The sequence below is a fragment of the Typopeltis vanoorti genome, chromosome 16, assembly GCF_054136105.1.
Source record: "Typopeltis vanoorti isolate ZY-2024b chromosome 16, IOZ_Tvanoo_1.0, whole genome shotgun sequence".
NCBI lineage: Eukaryota > Metazoa > Arthropoda > Arachnida > Uropygi > Thelyphonidae > Typopeltis > Typopeltis vanoorti.
The window spans coordinates 94,643,324-94,666,313 of NC_143564.1; the positions used below are offsets into that span (position 1 = coordinate 94,643,324).

A 22,990-nucleotide genomic window follows, 5' to 3' on the forward strand; every position below is an offset into this window, starting at 1 on the left:
GTGGTATAAGAGTCTTACAGTGGCTGTACTGCATAGTTCAGAAAGCCTGGACAGAGGGACGAATTCCCGATGATTGGAGTAGAGCTCTCATAGTACCCATATATAAAAAGGTAAATAAAACAATGTGAGAATTACAGAGGTATTTCCCTACTTAGTGTTCCTAGCAAGATCTATGCAAGTATACTTGAGAAACGGTTGAGAAGAATTGTGGAAGAAAAGCTTGGTGAAGAACAAGTTGGATTCAGGCCAAATAGAGGCTGTCAGGATCAGATCTTCACTTTATGACAAATAGTCGAGAAATCATGGGAATATAACAGAGATCTGTATTTAAGTTTTGTCGATTTGGAAAAGGCATATGACAAGGTGCCAAGAGAGAAGCTATTCAATACGCTACAGTTATATGGTGTCAATATGACGTTATATCAAGCAATACTTAGTCTTTATTTGAGTTGTAAGTCAGCAGTTAGAATTGAAGGAAGTACAGGAAGATGGTTTAATGTTAAATCTGGTGTGAGACAAAGATGTACATTATCCCCTCTGTTATTCATTATCTATATGGATCACATTATGAAGGAAAGTGGTATTAAAAATGATATCAAAATTGGAGATATTAATGTCAGCTCTTTGCTTTATGCAGATGATGTTATACTTCTAAATAAATCCGCTACAAGTCTGCAAGATTCTCTGACTAAATTGAATAGCTGTTGTAATAGATATGGTATGAAGGTCAGTAATAAAATGACAAAGACAATGAAAATAGGCAGAATCATTGAAAATGTCAACTGTGTTGTGAATGGAGAACCTGTGGAACAAGTGAAACATTTCAGTTACTTAGGCATGATTTTTACTGAAGATGGTAAATTAAATATAGAAATAGGCAACAGAATCAACAAAGCTGGTATGGTAGGAAGTCAATTGAATAAATTCATATGGAATAAGAGAGAAATTAGTCGGAACACTAATTAGCTGTATACAAGATGGTGTGCAAACCAGTTTTAACTTGTGGATCTGAGAGCTGGGTCAGAAGTAAAACACTTGACCAAAGACTAGAGACCGCAGATATGAGAGTCCTGAGAAAGATTATAGATGTGAACAGATGGCATCAATGGCAATATCATATTAAAAACGAGGATATTAGGAAAGAACTTAACATTGTCAACATCCAGGAATGCATTAGCAGAGCTAATCTCAGGTTGTATGGTCACTTAAACAGAATGGGCGAAGAAAGATTAGTAAAACAAGTGTTCTCTGCCAGGTTGGCAGGAAAACGACCCAGAGGAAGACCAAGATATAGTTGGATTGATACGGTACAATGTGTCTTAGACGATAGAAATATAAGATCTGATAATGTTGGAGTCTTGACAAGTAACAGACTTATTTGGAGGAAAATTTTAGATAGGAAGTTAGTAATGATGTAATTTTTTTTCATGTAGTACTATCATATCCTGTACACCCCTTGAGGGTACATGGCAGGAATTTGATGATGATGATGATGAAAGTATGTTTCTAGAAATCTGTTGTAAACCTGCATACAGACCATTACCTTCATGCTAAATCTCTACACAATCCTTCAAAAATTTGGCATTATGACATTAAAAAGGAGGAACTAGACATCATTTATAATCAGTTTATCCTTATATAAAAAAAAAAAAAAAAAAAAAAAAAAAAAAAAAAACTATATTTAAGCCATTATGTATGAAGACGTCACATTCAAATACAAATGTCAAAATTAGTGACTATCTCCCTTCCTTACCGTGGTGAAAAATCTGCTCAAAATAAAATCATTATTTAATGATGTTATTATTTTAAATCTTAGAGTGCCTTATAAACTAATCCAAAAACTGTGCAACCTTCTGTGGTCTCCAAATGATAGCCATTTTCAGAAATATCTAAGGATCTATAAATGTATAGAAAACCTTGTGTTCGTTACATGTTGACTAATTTTGATGGTAATATATCGGAACACAGAAAGATAAGTGAATAATTATTTATTGACTTATTGCTGATGTTTCACTGGTGATATAACCAGCTTCTTCAGAGCAGAAAAACACAGTACGTTTGTCATAGTGCGTGAGACTACAAAAACATGGTGTAATAATGGGACTAGTTTGAAAAATTGCAGCAACAACCCAAACACTAAAGTCCTAACTAGGCACCCTCTGTTTAAAAAAAAAAAAAAAAAAAAAAAAAAAAAAAAAAAAAAAAATACAGATAGAGAATGCAGAGTGCTAGTTGTCTTAAGATGTCTGTCTCTCAAATCTTAGGCAAATTTATACAGCTATATTTATTAAGATTCAGAGTATGTTTCAAGGCTTCTGTTGCTTCTAAGACAATCTCTCTGACTTGTAAAAGCTTCTGTGCAGTACTTTCGATTTCTTCCAGTTGGTCCTGTGTGCGGGGATATCCAAAGCATGGTCTGCTAGGCCCGACTTGCGATAGTGCTGGATGTATCTTTTATGTTCACTGATGCAGATGTCCATAGTTCTTCCTGTTTGACCGTAGTAAGCTTGATCACAGGAAGAGCTGTGGACATCTGCATCAGTGAACATATTTATAATAGATACATCATTATCATAGTTGGGCCTAGCAGACCATGCTTTGGATATCCCTGCACACAGGATCAACTGGAAGAAAACAAAAGTACTGCACAGAAGCCTTGAAACATAACAAATCTCCGAATCTTAACAAATATGGCTGTATAAATTTGCCTAAGATTTGGAAGACAGTCATCTTAAGACATAACTAGTACCTGCTTTTTCTCTGTGTTTATATATATAGAGAGAGAGAGTGAGACAGGGCACCTAATTATGACTTTCGTCTTTGTGTTGCTGCTACAATTTTTCAAACTAGTCCCATTATTACACTGTGTTGTAGTCTTGCATACTGTGACAACCTGTGTTTTTGTGCTCTGAAGATGCTGGTTATAACACCAGCAAAATATCAGTTGGTGTTATAACCAGCTAACATTGTAATGTATTATCAACATTATTGAATCTATTAATTCATCTTTACATTAGTATTTTATTTTTATTTTATTTTATATGAAGAATTCAAGATATTATTTTGCTTTCTTAGCTGTATTTTAGAATTTGAAACTGATAATCATCACTAGTTGATGTCGTAGTATTATAAATTTGCTATTTATTATTTTGTAATGATTACATATGTGTTTTAGAATACTTGTATTTACCTTTTAGAATATTTTTAAAAAGAATCTTAATAAACACTCTGCAATTGCACACAGTCTCTAGATTTCCAATACTAAACTATAGTATGCTTATTTTCTATGGCAGATGATATTACAAAACAAATACAGTTGGTACTTGACTTATAATAGGATTCCATTTTGACAATTTCATTGTAAGTTGGAAGTCACTATATGAACCACTAGCTGAGCCCTCTCACTTAAGAACAGAAAATAAATATGAAGGTGGCAAAATATTCTGGAGGCTATTGAAATAAAAATGGAGGAAAGAGTACTATAAATGGAATTAGAGATGATAAATGTGACATGAGAACTGAAGATAGAGATATTCTAGATGTTTGGAGTAATTACTTTGAAAGATTGATAAATGAAACAAGCAGTGACAGCATATTCATAGAATGCAGTCAGATTATTGGAATAGAGCTTATAGTACATATCTGTTAAAAAGTTGAGAAAGAAATATAACTGAATGATGTGAGTATTACAGAGGTATTTCCTTACTGAGTGTTCCTGATAAGATTAATGCAAGTATACTTGAGAAAAACAGCTAAGAAAAATAGTGGAGGGAAGTTTAGTGAAGAACATGCTGAATTCAGCCAAATGAGTCAGGATGAAATTTTCACTTTAAGGCAAATTGTGGGAGTATAACAAGGATCTGTATTTTAGTTTCATAGAATTGGAAAGGACGTATGACAAGGTGCCAAGAGGAAAGAAAGCTTTTCAAAATATTACAGTTCTATGATATAAATGGGACATAAGTCTATATTTGAGTTATAAGTCAACAATTAGAATTGAAGGAGGTACAGGGAGATGGTTTGATACTAAATCAGATCTGAGTTAAGGATGCACACTATCTCCTCTGTTATTCATTATCTATATGGATTACATCATGAAGGAAAATGGTATTAAATCTGATATCAAAATTTGCAAAATTTAGTTTTTGTACATTTTGCAAAATTCATAAGTATTTATTAAATTCACTTAGTAGATTCATTTGGTCCTGCCATACAATATTATTCAGTGATTCCATATGGATTTTATTAAAAGCTGCTATTTGGAATGTAAAAATTTTTCATACCATTCCACTGTTTATTTCTTTTTACCATTTAAAGGGACACATTGTTTAAAACTTATCTATTGCAATAACTCGGTTCTGGCCAGATGGAATTTCATCATATTTGGAAGTTAGAATGTATCTAAAATAATGTGGAGTTCTCACTATCAAGGATTTAACTTTTCATTTCACTTGCAGAGCAACTTGTTATACACTTATTGTAATTAATGGAATATATCTGAACTCCAGAAATCTGGTAAGTCATGTGTTGCAAAATCAATAGTAGGTCTTTTATAAAGAAGTTACTGTTTTATTGAGCGAGTAGTAGTTATAGGAAACTTATTCATGAACCATAAACTTTTGTTTAGTTAAGTTAAATTGAGTGTTAAAAGTGTGTGTTAAATTATTGATGAAATAGGAATCATATAATTTTGCATATATTGAAATGTTCATTTTTAGGAAAATAGATGAAAAGAGATTTTAGTTAATCTTTGTCCAATTATCTTTATTTTTTCCTTTACGTATGAAATCTAAATATGAAAGAGCTTTATTGAGACTTATTATTTCAGCTGTAACTCTTTGCTTTTAACTTGCTTTTAGATGCGTAACCCAGAATTTCAATCTCTTGTTGGTAATCCTCAAGCAATGCAAGCACTTCTGCAAATTCAACAAGGAATGCAGCAGTTGCAGCAAATAGCTCCAAGTATGTTTGGCACGTAAGTAAGTTTTTTCATTTTATCATTTAAAGGTAATAACTCATGGTTTTTTGCCATGCTCATTATTCTCACTTCTATTAGTATTAACTTACAATAAATGACAGTTTTATAAAAAATTATATCAGTATTATTTTTTTATTTGATTTTTTAAATTATTAAATACTGTTGGAAAAGGAACAGATAGCTCTTATCAGAAATTTATATAATATAAGTTATATTTTTATTTTTATTGCTACTGAGACTTTAGGTAAAACTTTATTTAATGATAAGATTAATAACAGAATGATAAACACTTACTTAAGGAAAATATTTGTTTAGTATATACAGAATTTTTGGTTAAGTTTCATTGCCATTCTCGGTGTATATATATATATATATATATATACATACTAAAAGAGATAAATTAGTTTAACACTCAATTGAAATCTAAGTGCATGTGCCAATATGTAGTATTAACTGCAAGAGGATAACTCCATCTATAAATATTATTAGAATTCAAAGAAATAAATTATTTCAGAAGCTACATAGGATGGCTTCTGAAAATTGGGAAAGTTTAAAATAGTCATTTTTATTAAGAAGTTTATAAAGCAAGTTATGAAGCTCGTGTCCATGGACATGAGCTTCATAACTTGCTTTATATAGTCTTTCAAATAACAAATAACTTTTGTACAGAACGTTAGTTTTATCCCTAAAAGAGAAAAGTGTGGTTAGCCAAACCAGACTTATTGGACTTGTGAAGTAAAATGTAATCTCAGTGTTCTAGATGAATCTGAGTTGAATAAAAGGTTGCATGAGCATGGAATTTATGAACTCCAGGATGAGAAAGTGGAGGATACTTATCTTCCTGAGACTAAGAAGGAATTTGATTTCTGAACTGGATGGGAGGTTTATTTGTCGACGAAGTCTAGCAATTCTTTCTAACATATGGAATGGAAAGAGGCTCTAGAAATCTCATCTAGAGAAAGACTTAGATGAAGGCGATAATTATTACTTATTACGTTGATGATTTTGGTATTATATCCATTGGAGATGAAGGTAGCTCTGATAAAGGATAGTTTCTTATTTGAAAGAATTAGTAAAACAGCTATGTGCACGATGAACCAGAGTTTTAATAATTTCATATTTCTGACAATGATGCAATGTAGCATTGATGTACTTTCCAGTGTGAGTTGCTTTCTATATACAGAAAACTATAGACTGCCATTAGGTTGTTGTAAAATAGTAAGCAATTGTTTTCTTTTACTGCAAGAGTAAATTTAATTCTTTGGTGTACTAAATTAATTTTCTTTAGAAATTCAAGAACTCCAATAAGGAAGAGTTCTAGACAGCAAATATGTAATCTGTGTATCTGTACCAAATAGAAGGCTTAAGAGAAAAAAAAATACCAAGAATATGTTGTTCAAAATGTTTCACATAATAGTGGGCTATAGTTGAAGAAATAGGAGATTCCATAGCAATTCCTTTCATTTGCATATGAGACTTGTTTTGTCAAGAAAAATAACCAGCATTTATATAGAAGTTGAATAATTTTACAATACCACTAGGAAAATCATTATATAATTCCATTGTATCAGCAAGAGGGATGTTTGTGAAGGGTAAAACTGCTTACTGCTTCAAAATTAATTAAAAATCTCTTGGCTGTAAAGATATTCCTGATAAGTTTAGTCTTTAAATCCCCTGAGTTTTTAATAAAGGAAGAATATTTTCCAGTAAGTGAGGAAAGAAGCTTAGACAAATGTTTTGAGAGTTAAGTTGGACAACCTTATTTACAATCGGTCATAAAGGAACAGTTTCTTTATGAATTTCTGGAACAGCATAAAGTTGAGGAGCTTTATCATAATGAACTTTTATTTTGATAGTGTCTTTGGTTCAAGATTGAATTCATCATCATCATCACCACCTTCAAATTCCTGCCATGTACCCTCAAGGGGTGTACAGGATATGACAGTACTACATGAAAAAATTTTACATCATTACTAACTTCCTATCTACAATTTTCCTCCAAATCAGTCTGTTACTTGTCAAGACTCCAACATTATCAGATCTTATATTTCTATCGTCTAAGGCACTTTGTACCGTATCAATCCACCTATATCTTGGTCTTCCTCTGGGTCGTTTTCCTGCCAACCTGGCAGAGAACACTTGTTTTGCTAATCTTTCCTCTCCCATTCTATTTAAGTGACCATACCATCTGAGATTAGCTCTGCTAACGCATTCCTGGATGCTGACAATGTCAAGTTCTTTCCTAATATCCTCATTTTTAATATGATATTGCCATTGATGCCATCTGTTCACGCCTCTAATCTTTCTCAGGACTCTCATATCTGCGGTCTCTAGTCTTTGGTCAAGTGTTTTACTTCTGACCCAGCTCTCAGATCCATAAGTTAAAATTGGTTTGAACACAGTCTTGTATACAGCTAATTTAGTGTTCCGACTAATTTCTTTCTTATTCCATATGAATTTATTCAACTGACTTCCCACGATACCAGCTTTGCTGATTCTGTTGTCTATTTCTATATTTAGTTTACCATCTTCAGTAAAAATTGTGCCTAAGTAGCTGAAATGTTTTACTTGTTCCACAGGTTCTCCATTCACAACACAGTTGACATTTTCAATGATTCTGCCTATTTTCATTGTCTTTGTCTTTTTATTGCTCACCTTCATACCATATCTATTACAACAGCTATTCAATTTAGTCAGAGAATCTTGCAGACTTGTAGCGGATTTATTTAGAAGTATAACATCATCCGCATAAAGCAAAGAGCTGACATTAACATCTCCAATTTTGATATCAGGTTTAATACCACATTCCTTCATAATGTGATCCATATAGATAATGAATAACAGAGGGGATAATGTACATCCTTGTCTCACCCCAGATTTAACATTAAACCATCTTCCTGTACTTCCTTCAATTCTAACTGCTGACTCACAACTCAAATAAAGACTAAGTATTGCTTGATATAATGCCCCATTGACACCATATAACTGCAGCGTATTGAATAGCTTCTCTCTTGGCACCTTGTCATATGCCTTTTCCAAATCGACAAAACTTAAATACAGATCTTTGTTATATTCCCATGCTTTCTCGACTATTTGTCGTAAAGTGAAGATCTGATCCTGACAGCCTCTATTTGGCCTGAATCCAGCTTGTTCTTCACCAAGCTTTTCTTCCACAATTCTTCTCAACCGTTTCTCAAGTATACTTGCATAGATCTTGCCAGGAACACTCAGTAGGGAAATACCTCTGTAATTCTCACATTCAGTTTTATTTCCCTTTTTATATATGGGTACTATGAGAGCTCTACTCCAATCATCGGGAATTCGTCCCTCTGTCCAGGCTTTCTGAACTATGCAGTGCAGCCACTGTAAGACTCTTATACCACCATACTTCAGCATTTCTGGTCGAATATCATCTACTCCTGCTGCCTTTCCACATTTCAAGCCTTTGATGGCTTTTTCTACTTCAAGTATGGATATGTATTCCTGACTGCATGCCTGGTCAGTGTTTTTTATCACTGTGCTGTCATCACTGCTTGTTTCATTTAGCAGTTTTTCAAAGTAATTACTCCATACTTCAAGGATATCTTTTTCTCCTGTTTTCATTTCACCTTTATCATCTCTAATTCCTTTTACAGCACTCTTTCCTCCATTCCTAAGCTTCTTCAACAACCTCCAGAATATTTTGCCACCTTCTTGATATTTATTTTCTATATTCTTGCCAAAGTCCTCCCATGACTTTTGTTTAGCTAGTTTTACATACTGTTTAGCTTTCTTACATTTGTCTCTGTATTCTGTAAGAGTAAAAGCTGACTTATTTGCCAGGAACTTTTGATATGCTTTCTTCTTTTCCTTCACTGCCTCTTTAACTTCCTGTGTCCACCAGGGAGTTCTGATTTTTTTATCTTTGCACACAACCTCACCACATGCCTCTCTGGCAGAATCAATCAATGTTTCCTTCAGAGTTTGCCACCGAATCTCCAAGGTTTGATTCCTGTTCTCAAACTCTTTCATTTTCTTTTCAATAATATTTCTGTATTTTAGTCTACAGTTTACATCTGAGAGCTGCTCAACTTTTAATCGCTTTAAAACTTTCTTACATGTTATTCTTTTCAATATGAAATTCAATTTTATCCTGCTCAAAACTAAATAGTGATCGCTTCCAATTTCAAATCCTCTGTACACTCTGGTGTCCTGCACCAGGGAGAAAACATCACTATCAACAATAACATAGTCAATGAGACTTTTCTTATTCCTAGCCTCTTCTCTCCATGTGAATTTGTGCACATTTTTATGTTGGAACATGGTGTTAGTAATAACCAGTCCATGTCCTGAGCAGAAATCCAACAGATATTTGCCATTATTATTAGCTTTGCTCTTTTCTCCAAATTTTCCCAAAATATTTTTGTATGTCTCACAATCATTTCCTACTCTACTATTTAGATCCCCAACAAGGACCAACTTTTCCTTTTTCATTGTGTCAGTTGCTTTTTCTAAAGCCTCAAAAAATTCCTCCACTTCTACCTTAGTAGAACCTTCTGTGGGACCATAGGCACAAATAAGTCTCATTGTCCAGTTCCCCATTCTCATATTTGCCCACATTACTCTACTTGAGACTGACTGCCATTCAAGAAGATTAGCCTCGTATTTTGTGTTGAATACTATGGCTACTCCTTCTTTTCCTTGATTGTTATTGCCTGAATATAACATTTTGTATTTATTGCTCAGAAAGATCTCACCAGTTTTGGTCTTTTTTGTTTCAGTCACCCCTATTATGTCGATCTGGTACTTATCTAATTCCTCAGCAAGCTCCATTTCTTTGCCATTCAGGCTTCTTACATTGATAGTACCGATCTTTAACTCTGGTGATGTTGAGTTGGGGTTTGTTTTCAGATTTGTTCCAGTAGCTGACTTTTCGCTGTTCGCCCTGGTTCCCTGGCGAAAACAACGGGGGCCTTGTTTAACCGTGCGACGCCCCAGCCGGCATGAAATTTTGTCATGTTGTACCATCATTTTTTATTTTGGTTTAACCAATAAGAATACAATTTGGTCGGCTAAATCCCAAATTGCCAGCCCATCCTCGTTCGTTCAGTATCAAAGTAGATACCCAACAGGGTGCACCACGAGAAGGTGAGGATTGGACATTGGGTCAGAAGCCCTGGTCGGTTCTCCGCATTCCTTTAAAGGCTATGTGGAGGTCTCCTCTCAGTTATACAGCTTTGACCCTTAAGCACCCCTGACCCTTAAGCACAAGATTGAATTTTGTCCAAAAATGTTGATTTGTGATCGAGTCAGATCTCTGGAGATGCATCTATAAGTGAAATGATCCCGGAGTAGAAGGTTAAGTATTCAAAAATAGTTTTGTCATGGACTATGACTGCATGTCTTTTGTCAGCTTTAGTTATAACTATATTCTTAATGCACTTTAACAATGAAAGGTCTAACAGTTCATTTTTAAACCGATTGCTATAAGGAGGCAAATTTAAAAATCAAATCCTTCTTTATTAGTTTCATGGCAAAAAACTACAACATAGAAGATAAAGATGAGTATATCCTAGCCAAAAAAAGTGAAATTTTAAAGAGATAGAAAGAATACTCTGAGGATCTGTACAAAATTTCAGATATATTAGATAATGAATGCTTAGAACAGGCTGGTACCTCTTTCCTTCACAAATCCAGCTGTTCTCTTTAGAACAGGCTGGATTCATAAGGGAAGGAAGTACCAGAGACCAGGTCTCAAATCTCAGATGGCTTATTAAAAAATAAAAAATTCAGTAGCCCTGCTTGCTTATGCTTTATTGACTACATCAAAGCCTTTGACTTCATAAATTGGAAATTAATTTGGGAGATAATGTCTCTGTCTGACTTTCCCCAACATCTTATTCAATTAATAAGTCACCTTTATAACAGTAAAACAAACTGCAGTAAGAATTGATGACATTATCAGATTGGTTCTGTTTGCAAAAAGTAAGATAAAGTTATTTACTATCTCCTGGACTCTTCATTTGATGTCAGAAAATCATCAAGAGATTTCTAGATGACTGGAATAGAGGCATATTGGTAGATTATCGGCTCAAGAATTAACAACCTGCAGATATGCTTATAACATAATACTAATAACAGAAAACAAAAAGGAAATGAATGAACCCCATGGAAGAATAGAATGGCATAGTTTGACATATGAACTTAAGATCATTATCTCTAAAATAAAGCTTATGATCCTAAATAGGAAACATAATGGAAGTACTTCAGTACCGCTTACTAACATAATGTTGATCAGTTTATTAGCTGAAAGCATTCCTCTCAGTTATGGAAGGTTTGCATATTACACCTTGTTCAATATTGCATATTGCAGGTACAACAGATATTCTCTAATTATAATTATTACAGTCCAAATTATGTAATACAAAACAATGTTGTTCTATTGTAGAATATTTCCAGATGTTCTAAGTTTATTTTGCACTTGATTAAACTATAATAAATTTAGTTTAATCCTTTATCCAAGTGTAAGCATACAAAGTTTGCACCCGAAAATATCTGCAGGACTGAGGTAAGATGGTACAACACTTTGGCAACTCGCAGCAAAGGTGGACCAAGCTCTCATCACTCCTTGTCTCAGTATCTCCCATAATGCAAAGCACATCTCCTTGCAGACATGTATAATGCTATGCATTAAGGGCAGGGCCAATACCCATACCGGTTTCGACCTTTATCGAGGTCTCGTCAGTGGGAGGCAGACCCAGAAGTGGTGATACCAAGGCAGAAGCAATAGGAGAGGTCATATTTACCTATACGAGTTGCCAACAGGTGTACCATTTTATTATTAAATTACCCTGGATTTAGAGAAAGATGTTGGAAGTTTATTTTGCACTTGGTTAGAATATAATAAATTTAGTTTAATCCTTTATCCAAGTGTAAGCAAACAAAGTTTGCACCTAAAAATAACTTCAGGACTGAGATAAGGTGATACAACACTTTGGCAACACAAGCAAAGGTAGACCTGGGTCTGCCTCCCACTGATGAGACCTCAATAAAGGTCGAAACCGGTATGGATAGTGGCCCTTCCCTTAATGCATAGCATTATACATGTCTGCAAGGAGATGTGCTTTGCATTATGGGAGATACTGAGACAAGGAGTGATGAGAGCTTAGTTCACCTTTGCTGCAAGTTGCCAAAGTGTTGTACCACCTTACCTCAGTTCTGAAGATATTTTCAGGCACAAACTTTGTTTGCTTACACTTGGATAAAGGATTAAACTAAATTTATTATAGTCTAACCAAGTGCAAAATAAACTTCCATCTTTCTCTAAATCCAGAGTAATTTAATAATAAGGTAGTACACCTGTTGGCAACTTGTATAAGTAAATATGACCTCTCCATTGCTTCTGCCTTAGTATCGCCACTTCTGGGTCTGCCTCCCACTGACGAGACCTCAATAAAGATCAAAACTGGTCTGGGTAGTGGCCTTTCCCTTACTGCATAGCATTATATATGTCTGCAAGGAGATGTGCTTTGCATTATGGGAGATACTGAGACAAGGAGTGATGAGAGCTTGGTCCACCTTTGCTGCGAGTTGCCAGAGTGTTGTACCACCTTACCTCAGTCCTGAAGATATTTTCAGGCTCAAACTTTGTTTGCTTACACTTGGATAAAGAATTAAACTAAATTTATTATATTCCAGATGTTCTGTTTTTCAAAAACATAGTTTTGTAAATAAGTTTATGAACATCCAAAGAACTTATCAGGGAGATATAACATAGCAAGGTTGCATAATGTTTCCTAGTTCTAGAAGTTGTTAAGGACCCTTACTAATGCTTGCCACATATATTTGTTTCTTCATCATTAATTTCCTGATATGCACCCTTGAGGGTGCATATTACAATGCTTTGACCATGCTACATAAAGTTTACATTATTGCTAATCTCCTATCAAAAGATTTCCTCTGAATTAGTGTATTACTCATCAGCACTCCAATATTGATATATCTAATATTTCAGACTTTTGGGACATTTCTGGCTAAATCAGTCCTCTTAAATCTTGATCTTCCTCTGAGTCTTTTCCCTGCCATCTTGGCATCAGGTGTCTGATGCTAAGATGGCTGTTCTGTTTAAATGACCATACCACCTTAGATTAGCTCTACTCACCCATTCTTGAATGCTAACAATATCAAGTTCCTTCTTAATACTTTCATTTTTAATAGATTCTGCAGTCAGTTCACTCCTGATTTTTCTCAGAACTCTTATACCTGGTCTCTAGTCTTTGATCAAATGTTTTATTTCTAATTCAACTTCTGATCCATAACTTAGAAAAACCAGTTTCAGCACTGTCTTGTGTACTGCTAATTTAATATTTTGGCTGATTTCTCTCTTATTCCATATAAATTTATTCAACTGATTTTCATCATACCAGCTTTGCTTATTCTGTTGTCCATATTTAATTTGTCAACTCTACTAAAAACTGTCCTAAATAGCTGAAATATTTTATTTGTTTTACAAGTTATCCATTAATAATGCAGTTGAAGTTTTCTTTGTTCCTATAAACAATAAAATGACCTTCATGCTAAATTTTTTCTAAACTGTTTTCTATTGAATTTAGAGAATCTTGGAGACTTACACTGGATTTGTTTGAGAGTACAGTATCATCTGCATAAAGCAAGGAGCTAAGTTTGGTATCTCCTTCAATATTAGTTTTAATGCCAGTTTCTTTCATAATGTGATCTGATAATAAATGAAAGTGGAATTAGCATTTACACTTGTTGGAAGTTTTTCCACTTGGTTATATTATAAATTAAAGATACCAAGAAATTATATACTTGGTTTAATCCTTTATCCAAGTGTAAGCAAATAAAGTTTGAGTCTGAAGTATTTTCAGGAAGGGCCAACTCGTATATGGAAACTAATACTTCAAATCACTTGCCTTAGTATCCCATAATGCAAAGCACGTATCCTTGCAGACATGTATAATGCTATGCATTATGGGAAGAGTCATTATACATACTGGTTTCGACCTTTACTGAGGTCTCATCATTTGTAGACAGACCCAGAGGTGATACTAAGGTTGAAGTAATGCAGAAGGCATATTTTCATATACGAGTAGCAAAAAAGTGTCAAAAGTTATAGTCTCACACCAGGCACTGAAATTCATTTCCCACTTAAAGACAATTACAAACATCTCTATGTTCATTGCTGAGTTTGAACCCATAACCTTATGTTAGGACTGCAATGACATCTGCTGTTTCATCATTGGCGGAAGAATTCATATATCAACAGCAATGTGAAACAACTGGCAGGTGGAAGAATCTGAATACAGATCAACGGCTGGCTATTGCAGACATGGAAGAGATCAGGGCCTCACTACATTACTATCCTCTATCCTATAGTCGACCATAAAGAAACGGAAATATCTTACAAGCTATGCTTTGGAATTGGAACCTCTGCAACGTTCCAAGCTGTAAATAGTTACAGGGAAGAAGACACTGAAACTGTGAGTAAAATGAGCCTGCAAATGCACTCCATGATGATGTCAATTTAAATCTGAAAGGAAGGTCGGCATCTGATATTCCTCATTTGAAAACAAGAAACAGTCTTGAAAATTGGAACTTAGGGAATTTTGACAACCTTATTCAGGAAATGAAAAGACTTAAAGTTGATGTGATGGAAATTAGTGAAACAAGATGGCCTAACACAGGAAAACGAGAAAAAGATGGCTTTACATTTGTATATTCTGGTGGAGAGAGAAGCATGAATATGGAGTTGGTTTCATGGTTAAGAAAGACATCTTTAAATGTATAATGAGGCTGCGGCCCATAAATGAAAAAATAATACTCATTAAATTAACCGCAAAGCCTTTTAAATTCATAATTATCCAGGTTTATGCTCCTATGATGAACTCGCATCGATGAAGAAATAGATTTTTATAACAACTTACAAACATCTATAGAATATGTAAAATCAAATGAGATACTCATAGTGGTGGGTGACTTGAATGCAAAGGTTGGAGAAGGGGAAGAAAATCCAGTTGTTGGAAAATTTGGATTAGGTGAAAGAAATGAAAGAGGTGAGAGATTGATACAATTCTGCATTCAAAACAACTTACGCATAATGAATACTTTCTTTCAACATCCAAAGCACAGACTATATACTTGAACAAACCCAGATAACTCTATAAGAAACCAAATAGATTTCATAATGATAAATAGTAGATACAAAAAATAATATAACCAGCATAAAAACATACCCATGTGCTGATATAGGTTCAGACCATAATCCTCTTGTGTCTACTTTAAAAATTAAACTAAAAAACATTTATACTGAAAGACTTGACAGCTCTGAATAACCTGACAACATAATGGTGTTTAACTCAGAAATTAGGAAAAAATTAGATCATCAGGATATAAAACAGAGGACAATATACTCTGTAACATAGAGGAAATTGAAAACAGGTGGTCAAATTTTAGAAGTGCAATATATAAGACAGCTAACAAGGTAATTCCAAAAATTAAATACAATAAAAAAAACAAACCTGGATGACTGAATCAGTGCTAGTACTTATGAATGAAAGACAAAAAAAGAAAAGTACACAACAGTATAGAATACTCAGTAAAATTATAAAAAATGAATGCCGAAGGCTAAAGACAAATGGCTAAATGAAAAATGTAAAGAAATAGAGGAATTGAACAAGAAACACAATAGTAAAGAAATGCATAAGTCAATCCAAGCTCTGACAAATAAAAAGAAAAATTTCAACCATAAAATCAAAATGGAAAAATGCTACTAGAGACACAAGATATCATAAAAAGATGGAAAGAATATGGAAAAGAACTGTTTGACTCTGATCGCACAGACACCAGATATACAAAATAATGATGGTGAACCAATTACATATGAAGAAATAGAATACACTGTAAGTCAAATGAAAACAGGTAAAACACCAGGTCCTGATCAGATCCCTATCGAATTGTTAAAGAAATTAAACAAAAACACAATTAATGACCAAAGGGTTATTTTTAATAACATCTGTGATACAGGATACATCCCGGATGATTAAAGGAAATCCATCTTTGTCACTATTCCCAAAATTCCAAAAACTTTTGAATGTTAAGAATATAGACTAACAAGTTTAACAAGCCATGTTACAAAATTACTACTGAGAATAATCCTAGAAAGAATAAAAGGCACTTTGTCAAGGTTTTCAAAAAAGACAAGGTACAAGAGAAGGAATTTTCAATTTGAAAACATTATATGAAAGAAGCCTTGATAACCAGAAAAGCATATATCAATAGATATATGCTTTATCCAAAAATGGATAAAAGATTAAACTAAATATATAATTTATAGTTAACCAAGTGGAAAAAAACTTCCAACATCTTTCTCTAATCCAGAGTAATTTAATAATAAGGTGTGACACCTTTTGACAACTGGCATATGGAAATAAGAAAAAAAAAAAAAAAACGGCCTAACTTAGCCCTTATAATACTTGTTTAAGTTAAGGGATATTACATCCCATATAGTTTCTTAGCCGAATAAGAAACTCAAAGAGTTTCATGCCGAATATAGTAAAAACTATATATAAAGTTCGGCGATTCCAAGCGTAAGCAAATACCTGGATACTGCAGCACTGATCCCAAAGGGTAGTGCAAGCTGGGGCAACTGATCCTCTACCACGAGTTGCCCCAGCTTGCACTACCCTTTGGGATCAGTGCTGCAGTATCCAGGTATTTGCTTACGCTTGGAATCGCCGAACTTTATATATAGTTTTTACTATATTCGGCATGAAACTCTTTGAGTTTCTTATTCGGCATGAAACTCTTTGAGTTTCTTATTCGGCTAAGAAACTATATGGGATGTAATATCCCTTAACTTAAACAAGTTATATGTCGCCGAATTGAAGCCTTTGGCTCTTCACATATCTTATAATACTTATATTGCGACTTTGTAGAACTTCTGACAGATATGATAATTCCTGTAGGATATCAATCATTAATGCTAGATCTTTTAAAATTTCCAAATTGAGAAGTCGGTTTAAAAAGCCCTTATATTTATCGTTCTATGCAAAATGCTTGCATAAAGCTGGGTAATTTCTCCACAAAGCAAGAGCCGTTTGTAAACTGCAAGCTGCCCATCGTGGTCCAAACACACAGCCAATCTTTAAAATTTCGATACCAAGGTCTTTTGCGATCGTATTTAATTCTTGTTGATTTTTTGGTGATTGATGATAAAAAGCATATAATTTATCCATAAATCATTTTGAAATATTTATTTCTTTAATGTTTTTTATCGAATCATGTAATGCTAATTGTAAACGATGAGTGCAGTGCCAAATCACAACGTTGGGAAATTTTTGTAGAAGTTTGATTGCAACACCTGATTTGTTTCCTAACATCACACTAGCTCCATCAGAACAAAATGAAATGATTTTTTATATAGTTATCAGAAAATCCATATGAATTTAAAGTAGCAATTATAGTAGCACATATACACGGTCGTATTTTCTAGTTCTACAAGATTATTTAACACCAAGGGACTCGCAAATTTGAGAAAAATTTAACAAAGGACTTGTGCGAGTCCCTTATAGCTCGCCACTGGTTGTGACCTTCCCATAATGCATAGCATTATACATGTCTGCAAAGATGTGCTTTGCATTATGGGATACTAAGGAAAGTGATGAGAACTTAGTCTACCTTTGCCACAAGTTTGCCCCAGTCCTGAAGCTACTTCAGGCACAAACTTTGTTTGCTTACACTTGGATAAAGGATTAAACTAAATATATAATTTATAGCATATATCTTTGTTTTATTGATTACACCAAAGCATTTGATTTGAGATCACAAGAAATTAATACATATCCTGCAGAATAACAGGTCAAAAGGAAAAGATCTACGTATAATTACAAATATATACTGGAATCAAATGGCCTCAATAAGATATAAAAATGCATATTCTGACAACTTTGAAATCAAAAAAGGAGTAAGACAAGGATGTGTCTTATCACCCTTACTGTACAATATATATAGTGAGCAAGTTTTAAAAAATATTTGAGGACTGAAGGGTGTAAAAGTTGGTGGTAGGAACTTCAACAACTTCAGATATGCAGGTGACACAGTCCTTATAGCTGAATCTGAAGATGATCTTCAAAACTTAGTCACAGAAATTTACAACAAAATCTTAGACATGGGATTAATTATTAACCTAAAGAAAACAAAGTGCATGATTATATCAAAAGAACCAATAAATAAGAAACTAAACATAACTGTTAACAAAAAGAAAGTTGAACAGGTTCAGTCTTTTATATATTTGGAACAAATGTTTACAGGCAGAGGAAATTCCCTTAAAGAAATAAAAAGAAGAATAGAGATAGCAAGAAAAGCCTTTATTGATACAAAAACTGTTCTAACATCCAGAGACATTAATATAGACACAAGAAAAAGATTAATAAAATGCTATATCTGGTCAAGCCTTCTCTACAACAGTGAAACTTGGACTCTAAATAAAGAAGTGGACCATCAGAAGTATGTTGAAAATACCATGGACAGAGAAAATGAAAAACGAAGGTGTTTTAAGCAAAAATGAAAAGAACATTAATGAAAATAAAGAACGAAAACTTAAATATTTTGGACATCTAACTGGACAAGAAGGCATTCAGAAATTAATATTAGAAGGGAAACTGGATGGAAAAAGAGGAAGGGGTAGACCCAGGAGAATGTGGTTTGAAGACATTAAGGACTGGACTGGCTTGAAGTACCATAAATGTTCCAGAGCAGCAAAAGAAAGGAAAACGTTCTGTGACGTGGTTGCCAACCTCCTGCTAGTTAGTGAGTGAGTACATTAACCACTTGGCCACCAAGGCTAGCAACCACTTTAAATCAGTGTATAGCCAAAGTGTACGTATAGTGGGCAAATAAAATTTGCCAAAGTGGGCAAATAAAAATGACTGTCATTTTTATTTGCCCATTTGTGAATCAATTAGGCAGCATCAAAATATTATTGTGTGTAAAAGTAAACTTAGTTTAATTTATCTATTCCAGTGTAAGTATCAGTCAGTCAGTTTCACAAAACTTCATTCATGTCAGACACTTTTGTTCCCCTTCCATATTTAAAAGTTTTCAATATATGTATTATTTCTGTGAAAATTCCCATGTTATTCCTCTTGAAACTATCACTTTTACTGCTATTATAACCTGTTTTTGTTTAGGAGTGTCCCTTATTTTAAATACATTGGCTTTTTTACTCAAGAAAATTTTTAGGGTATTATAAGTGTATTTTAAAGGAAAACATAGCAGAATAATTGAGAAAGAAAATTTTGTACATCTTTGTTTAGATGCTAGGATGACTTCATTCTCCATATTTCTTCTGTTAGGCTGTTAAAAGGGGGGGGGGGGAACGTAGGGCGGTGTTTGATGCAAGGTGGGAAGAATAATTTTGAAAACCCAGGTTTTTTCTAAAATGATATGTATACACACACACACACACACACATATATATATATATATATATATATATATATATATTATACTTAAGGATGCTTCTTTGGGGAAGGGGAGGGGTTTTATGGGAAAAACTGAGGCAAGGGGAGCGTTAACGGGGTGCGAGCCATTTCGGTCGTGTGACCATCATCCATCACCAAATAAAAGTTTCAAAATTTCTCGACAGGTTTGGAAGAAGCCCGTTATCTTCAACTGGTACCACTTCAACTACTACTTCAACCACTTCATCTTCTTCTAGCAGTGCAGCTAACACTAGTACCAGCAGTACCTTATCTACAGCAGCTGATACAAACACTGTGGATTCCACTAGTTTGACATCAGCCACCACCGCAATTACCACCGCTACTACTACTACTACTACTACTCCATCTAGTAATACAACATCAACTGGCGCAATACCAGGTGTACAGTCAGGGAGTGCACAGGATTCCCTTAGTCAATTTATGGCTAGTATGATTGCAGCTATGGCACAGGGAGGAAATAATGTGAGTTTACTTGTCACTTTTTTTTTTAAATTTAGAATTGCATTTATTGGTACAAAAAAAAAAAAATTTTAATATGTTCTCCACTTTTTGGTTCTAAAATTGTATCTTCCATTCCATTAAATGCCACTTTAAATTAACTCTATAATACATTCTTTAATATTAACGGTGTTGATTTTCTTTCTGATAACTTCTTTTTTTCTTTTTTTTTTTTTATAACTGTTGTACCATTGATGTCATCGGTTTTCTCTTTTAATTTTTTATCCAGCTTCTGTTTTTTTTTTTCTTAGACCCATACTTGAAATTTGTTGTTAATTATTTTATGGATTAAGCTTTGAAACAGCAGCATCACTGTAAATTGGCTGCTTCCTGGTAGCAGCCAGTTTACAAAACAAGAGTAATGATTTAGAAGGGATTCTATTATTATTATTATATGACACCTCCAGGGAGTCCAAAGACTCATCAAGGGAGGGTGACAACTCTGTCTCCACCACGCAATCTACCAACTACACCAACATCATCTACTGCCCACCACCACCACCACTTTCACAGATAATCACAAACATCCATGCCCACGGTGGGATTCAAACTCGCAGCCTTTTGGCTGGAGAGCGGATACGCTAACCACTTGGCCAACCAGGCCAGCAATCAAATTCTGAATCAAATAGCAGTAAAGCTTTTTATCTAACAGTAAAACTTTTTAATCTTGGTATTCCACCAACTTTCCTAATAATAGTCATCTTCAGAAAGTCTAATGTTTCACAACTTTAAATGCCTATGTGCTGAATCAATTCATTTGGGGACAAGTATAGATGTGGCATAACATTTATCACTAACAGTCCCACAGAAATTGTTTATATCTTCCAGAAACAAACCAAACAGGCTAAACCACTCTCCAATTACCCATTTTCTTTATTAACAACCTTCTAGCTCTAAATATTGGTGATCGTCTAGTATCACAGAAAAAAGCTAGTGTTTTTTTCTCTCAAATTTCTTATGCATTCACCATGATTCTCATCCTTTTTTTTTTTTTCATTTTCTTGGTTGAAGTATTGTTTTCAATCTTCTGATGCATTTTATTCTCGAATAGAGAGTAGAATAGTATAAAGTAGAATTTTTCATATTTTTAACTATGTTCTTGATATCAGGATCTTTCTTGTTCCCAATAAAAACGCATTATTGCATATTTAAAAACAATCCTTTTTTTTCTGTTGCAGTCCTTGTTCTCAACCACTAATCTGTATGTAGTTTTCTTAAACTTAAAAATTTGTAGGAGAGATACTTAAAACATTACCTTTCATGTCAAATGCCCTAATAAATTGATGTAGTTGATCACTGAAATTATGTAAAAGAACTTCTTTATTTGGACTCACTTTTACAGGGAAAAAAAATTACTTAATCTGCATTGAGGATTCCTCTCTTTGACAGCTTCTTTTTTATCAAGTGCTGACCACGTTTATGGATGTTGTCTGAAAAGCCTACATGGAACTTGCAAATATCTGCAAGTAACATTTATGCAAGCATACTTAACAAGAGGCTAAGAAAAATTGTGGAAGGGAAACTAGAAGAAAAATCCAGTTCTTGTGTCCATCTGATGTCAGACATTCTCATCACATCATGCCTGGTGCCATTTATTGCCTTTTATTACCAATACAATCCCTATTACTTTTGTTTGCTTCCTTATCCAAGTATTATTCTTTTTATCTCACCATGTTATTCCTAAAATTGCTCTTTTCATGTTTCATTGTGATTTCAATTTCTCTAGCTGTTTATTTAGTCAAGATCATGGTTTCCCTACCATAAGGCATTATTAGGAGTGCACACTGGTTGTATATCTTTCTTTTTAAGCAGTTTGGCAAATTGCCATTAAATATATGGTTAAACACTTTCCATCCTGCTGTTATTCTAGCTGATATTTCATCAAGTTTATAGTTATTATTATTTATTATTATTATTGTTCCGGGAAACTCCAAGGAGTCGACAGACTCATCGAGGGAGGCCCTAACATCATGTCAAGAACAACTATTCAACATTCACACAGTATCTATCATACCTTGCCTTGAACTCATTCACGGTCGTAGCACCCACAACAGACTCTGGAAGCTTATTCCACTCATTTACCACTCTCCAAGTAAAGAACCTAGCTCTAACACCCTTGTCAACCACGCTCTTGCCCAGCTTCCATGCATGGCCCCTAGTCCTCCCACCACCAGTCATATTTTCAAAAATATCTTCTGGATCAATCTTATAAAAACCCTTCAGTAATTTGAATGTCTCAATCATATCACCCCTCCTTCGCCTATCGTCCAATTTCTGCAACCCACAAATCTTCAACCTATTCTCATTAGGTTCATTCCACAGACCTGCTATCATCTTGGTCACTCGTCTCTGGACCCTCTCGACTTCCTCCCCATCACGAAGAAACCCTGGTGCCCATAGCTGGGCACAGAAGTCCAGATGGGGTCTTATCAAGGCTCGATACAGAGGAACAACAACTTGTTCGTCTCTGCATGTTAAAGTATTTTTCAGAAGCCAAGTGATTTGGTGAGCTGTTTTAGTTACTTTTGCAATGTGCCCCCTAAACTTCAACTCCCTATCCACCAACACTCCCAAATCCCTGGCCTCATCAATCTCCTGGAGTATGGTTCCACCAATGCGATATACTGCTGCTATTCTTTTCACCCCAAAGTGCATAACCTTACACTTTGCCACATTAAATTGACATTCCATTTTTCCTAGCCCAGTCCTCCAAACTATCCAAATCATCCTGTAAACTTTTGACATCCTGTGCACTCACAATTGCTCTACCCAACTTTGCATCATCAGCAAACAAGTGAACACTTCCTCTCAGATCCTTTCCAATATCATTGATGAACAAATTGAAAAGCAGTGGTCCAAGAACAGAGCCCTGTGGCACTCCACTAGTCACAAGATGTCTTTTAGACTCCACTCCTGAATAAACCACTCTTTGATGTCTCTCCTTCAAGCACCCTCCTATCCATCTCACCAACCCTATATCTATACCCATCTGCTCCAGTTTACTGATTAGGGT

The 22,990-nt window shown here is 34.4% G+C and overlaps 1 protein-coding gene across 1 annotated transcript in view; it reads left to right on the plus strand.

Annotated features, from left to right (window-relative positions):
- LOC150098188 (ubiquilin-1-like) overlaps positions 1 to 22,990 on the plus strand; it is a 252,240-nt gene that overhangs the window by 200,839 nt on the left and 28,411 nt on the right. The window contains exons 11-12 of the mRNA XM_090406088.1: positions 4,860 to 4,975; positions 19,623 to 19,941. Of these exons, the coding sequence (XP_090262214.1) occupies positions 4,860 to 4,975; positions 19,623 to 19,941 (435 nt within the window). The remainder of the gene's footprint in view (positions 1 to 4,859; positions 4,976 to 19,622; positions 19,942 to 22,990) is intronic.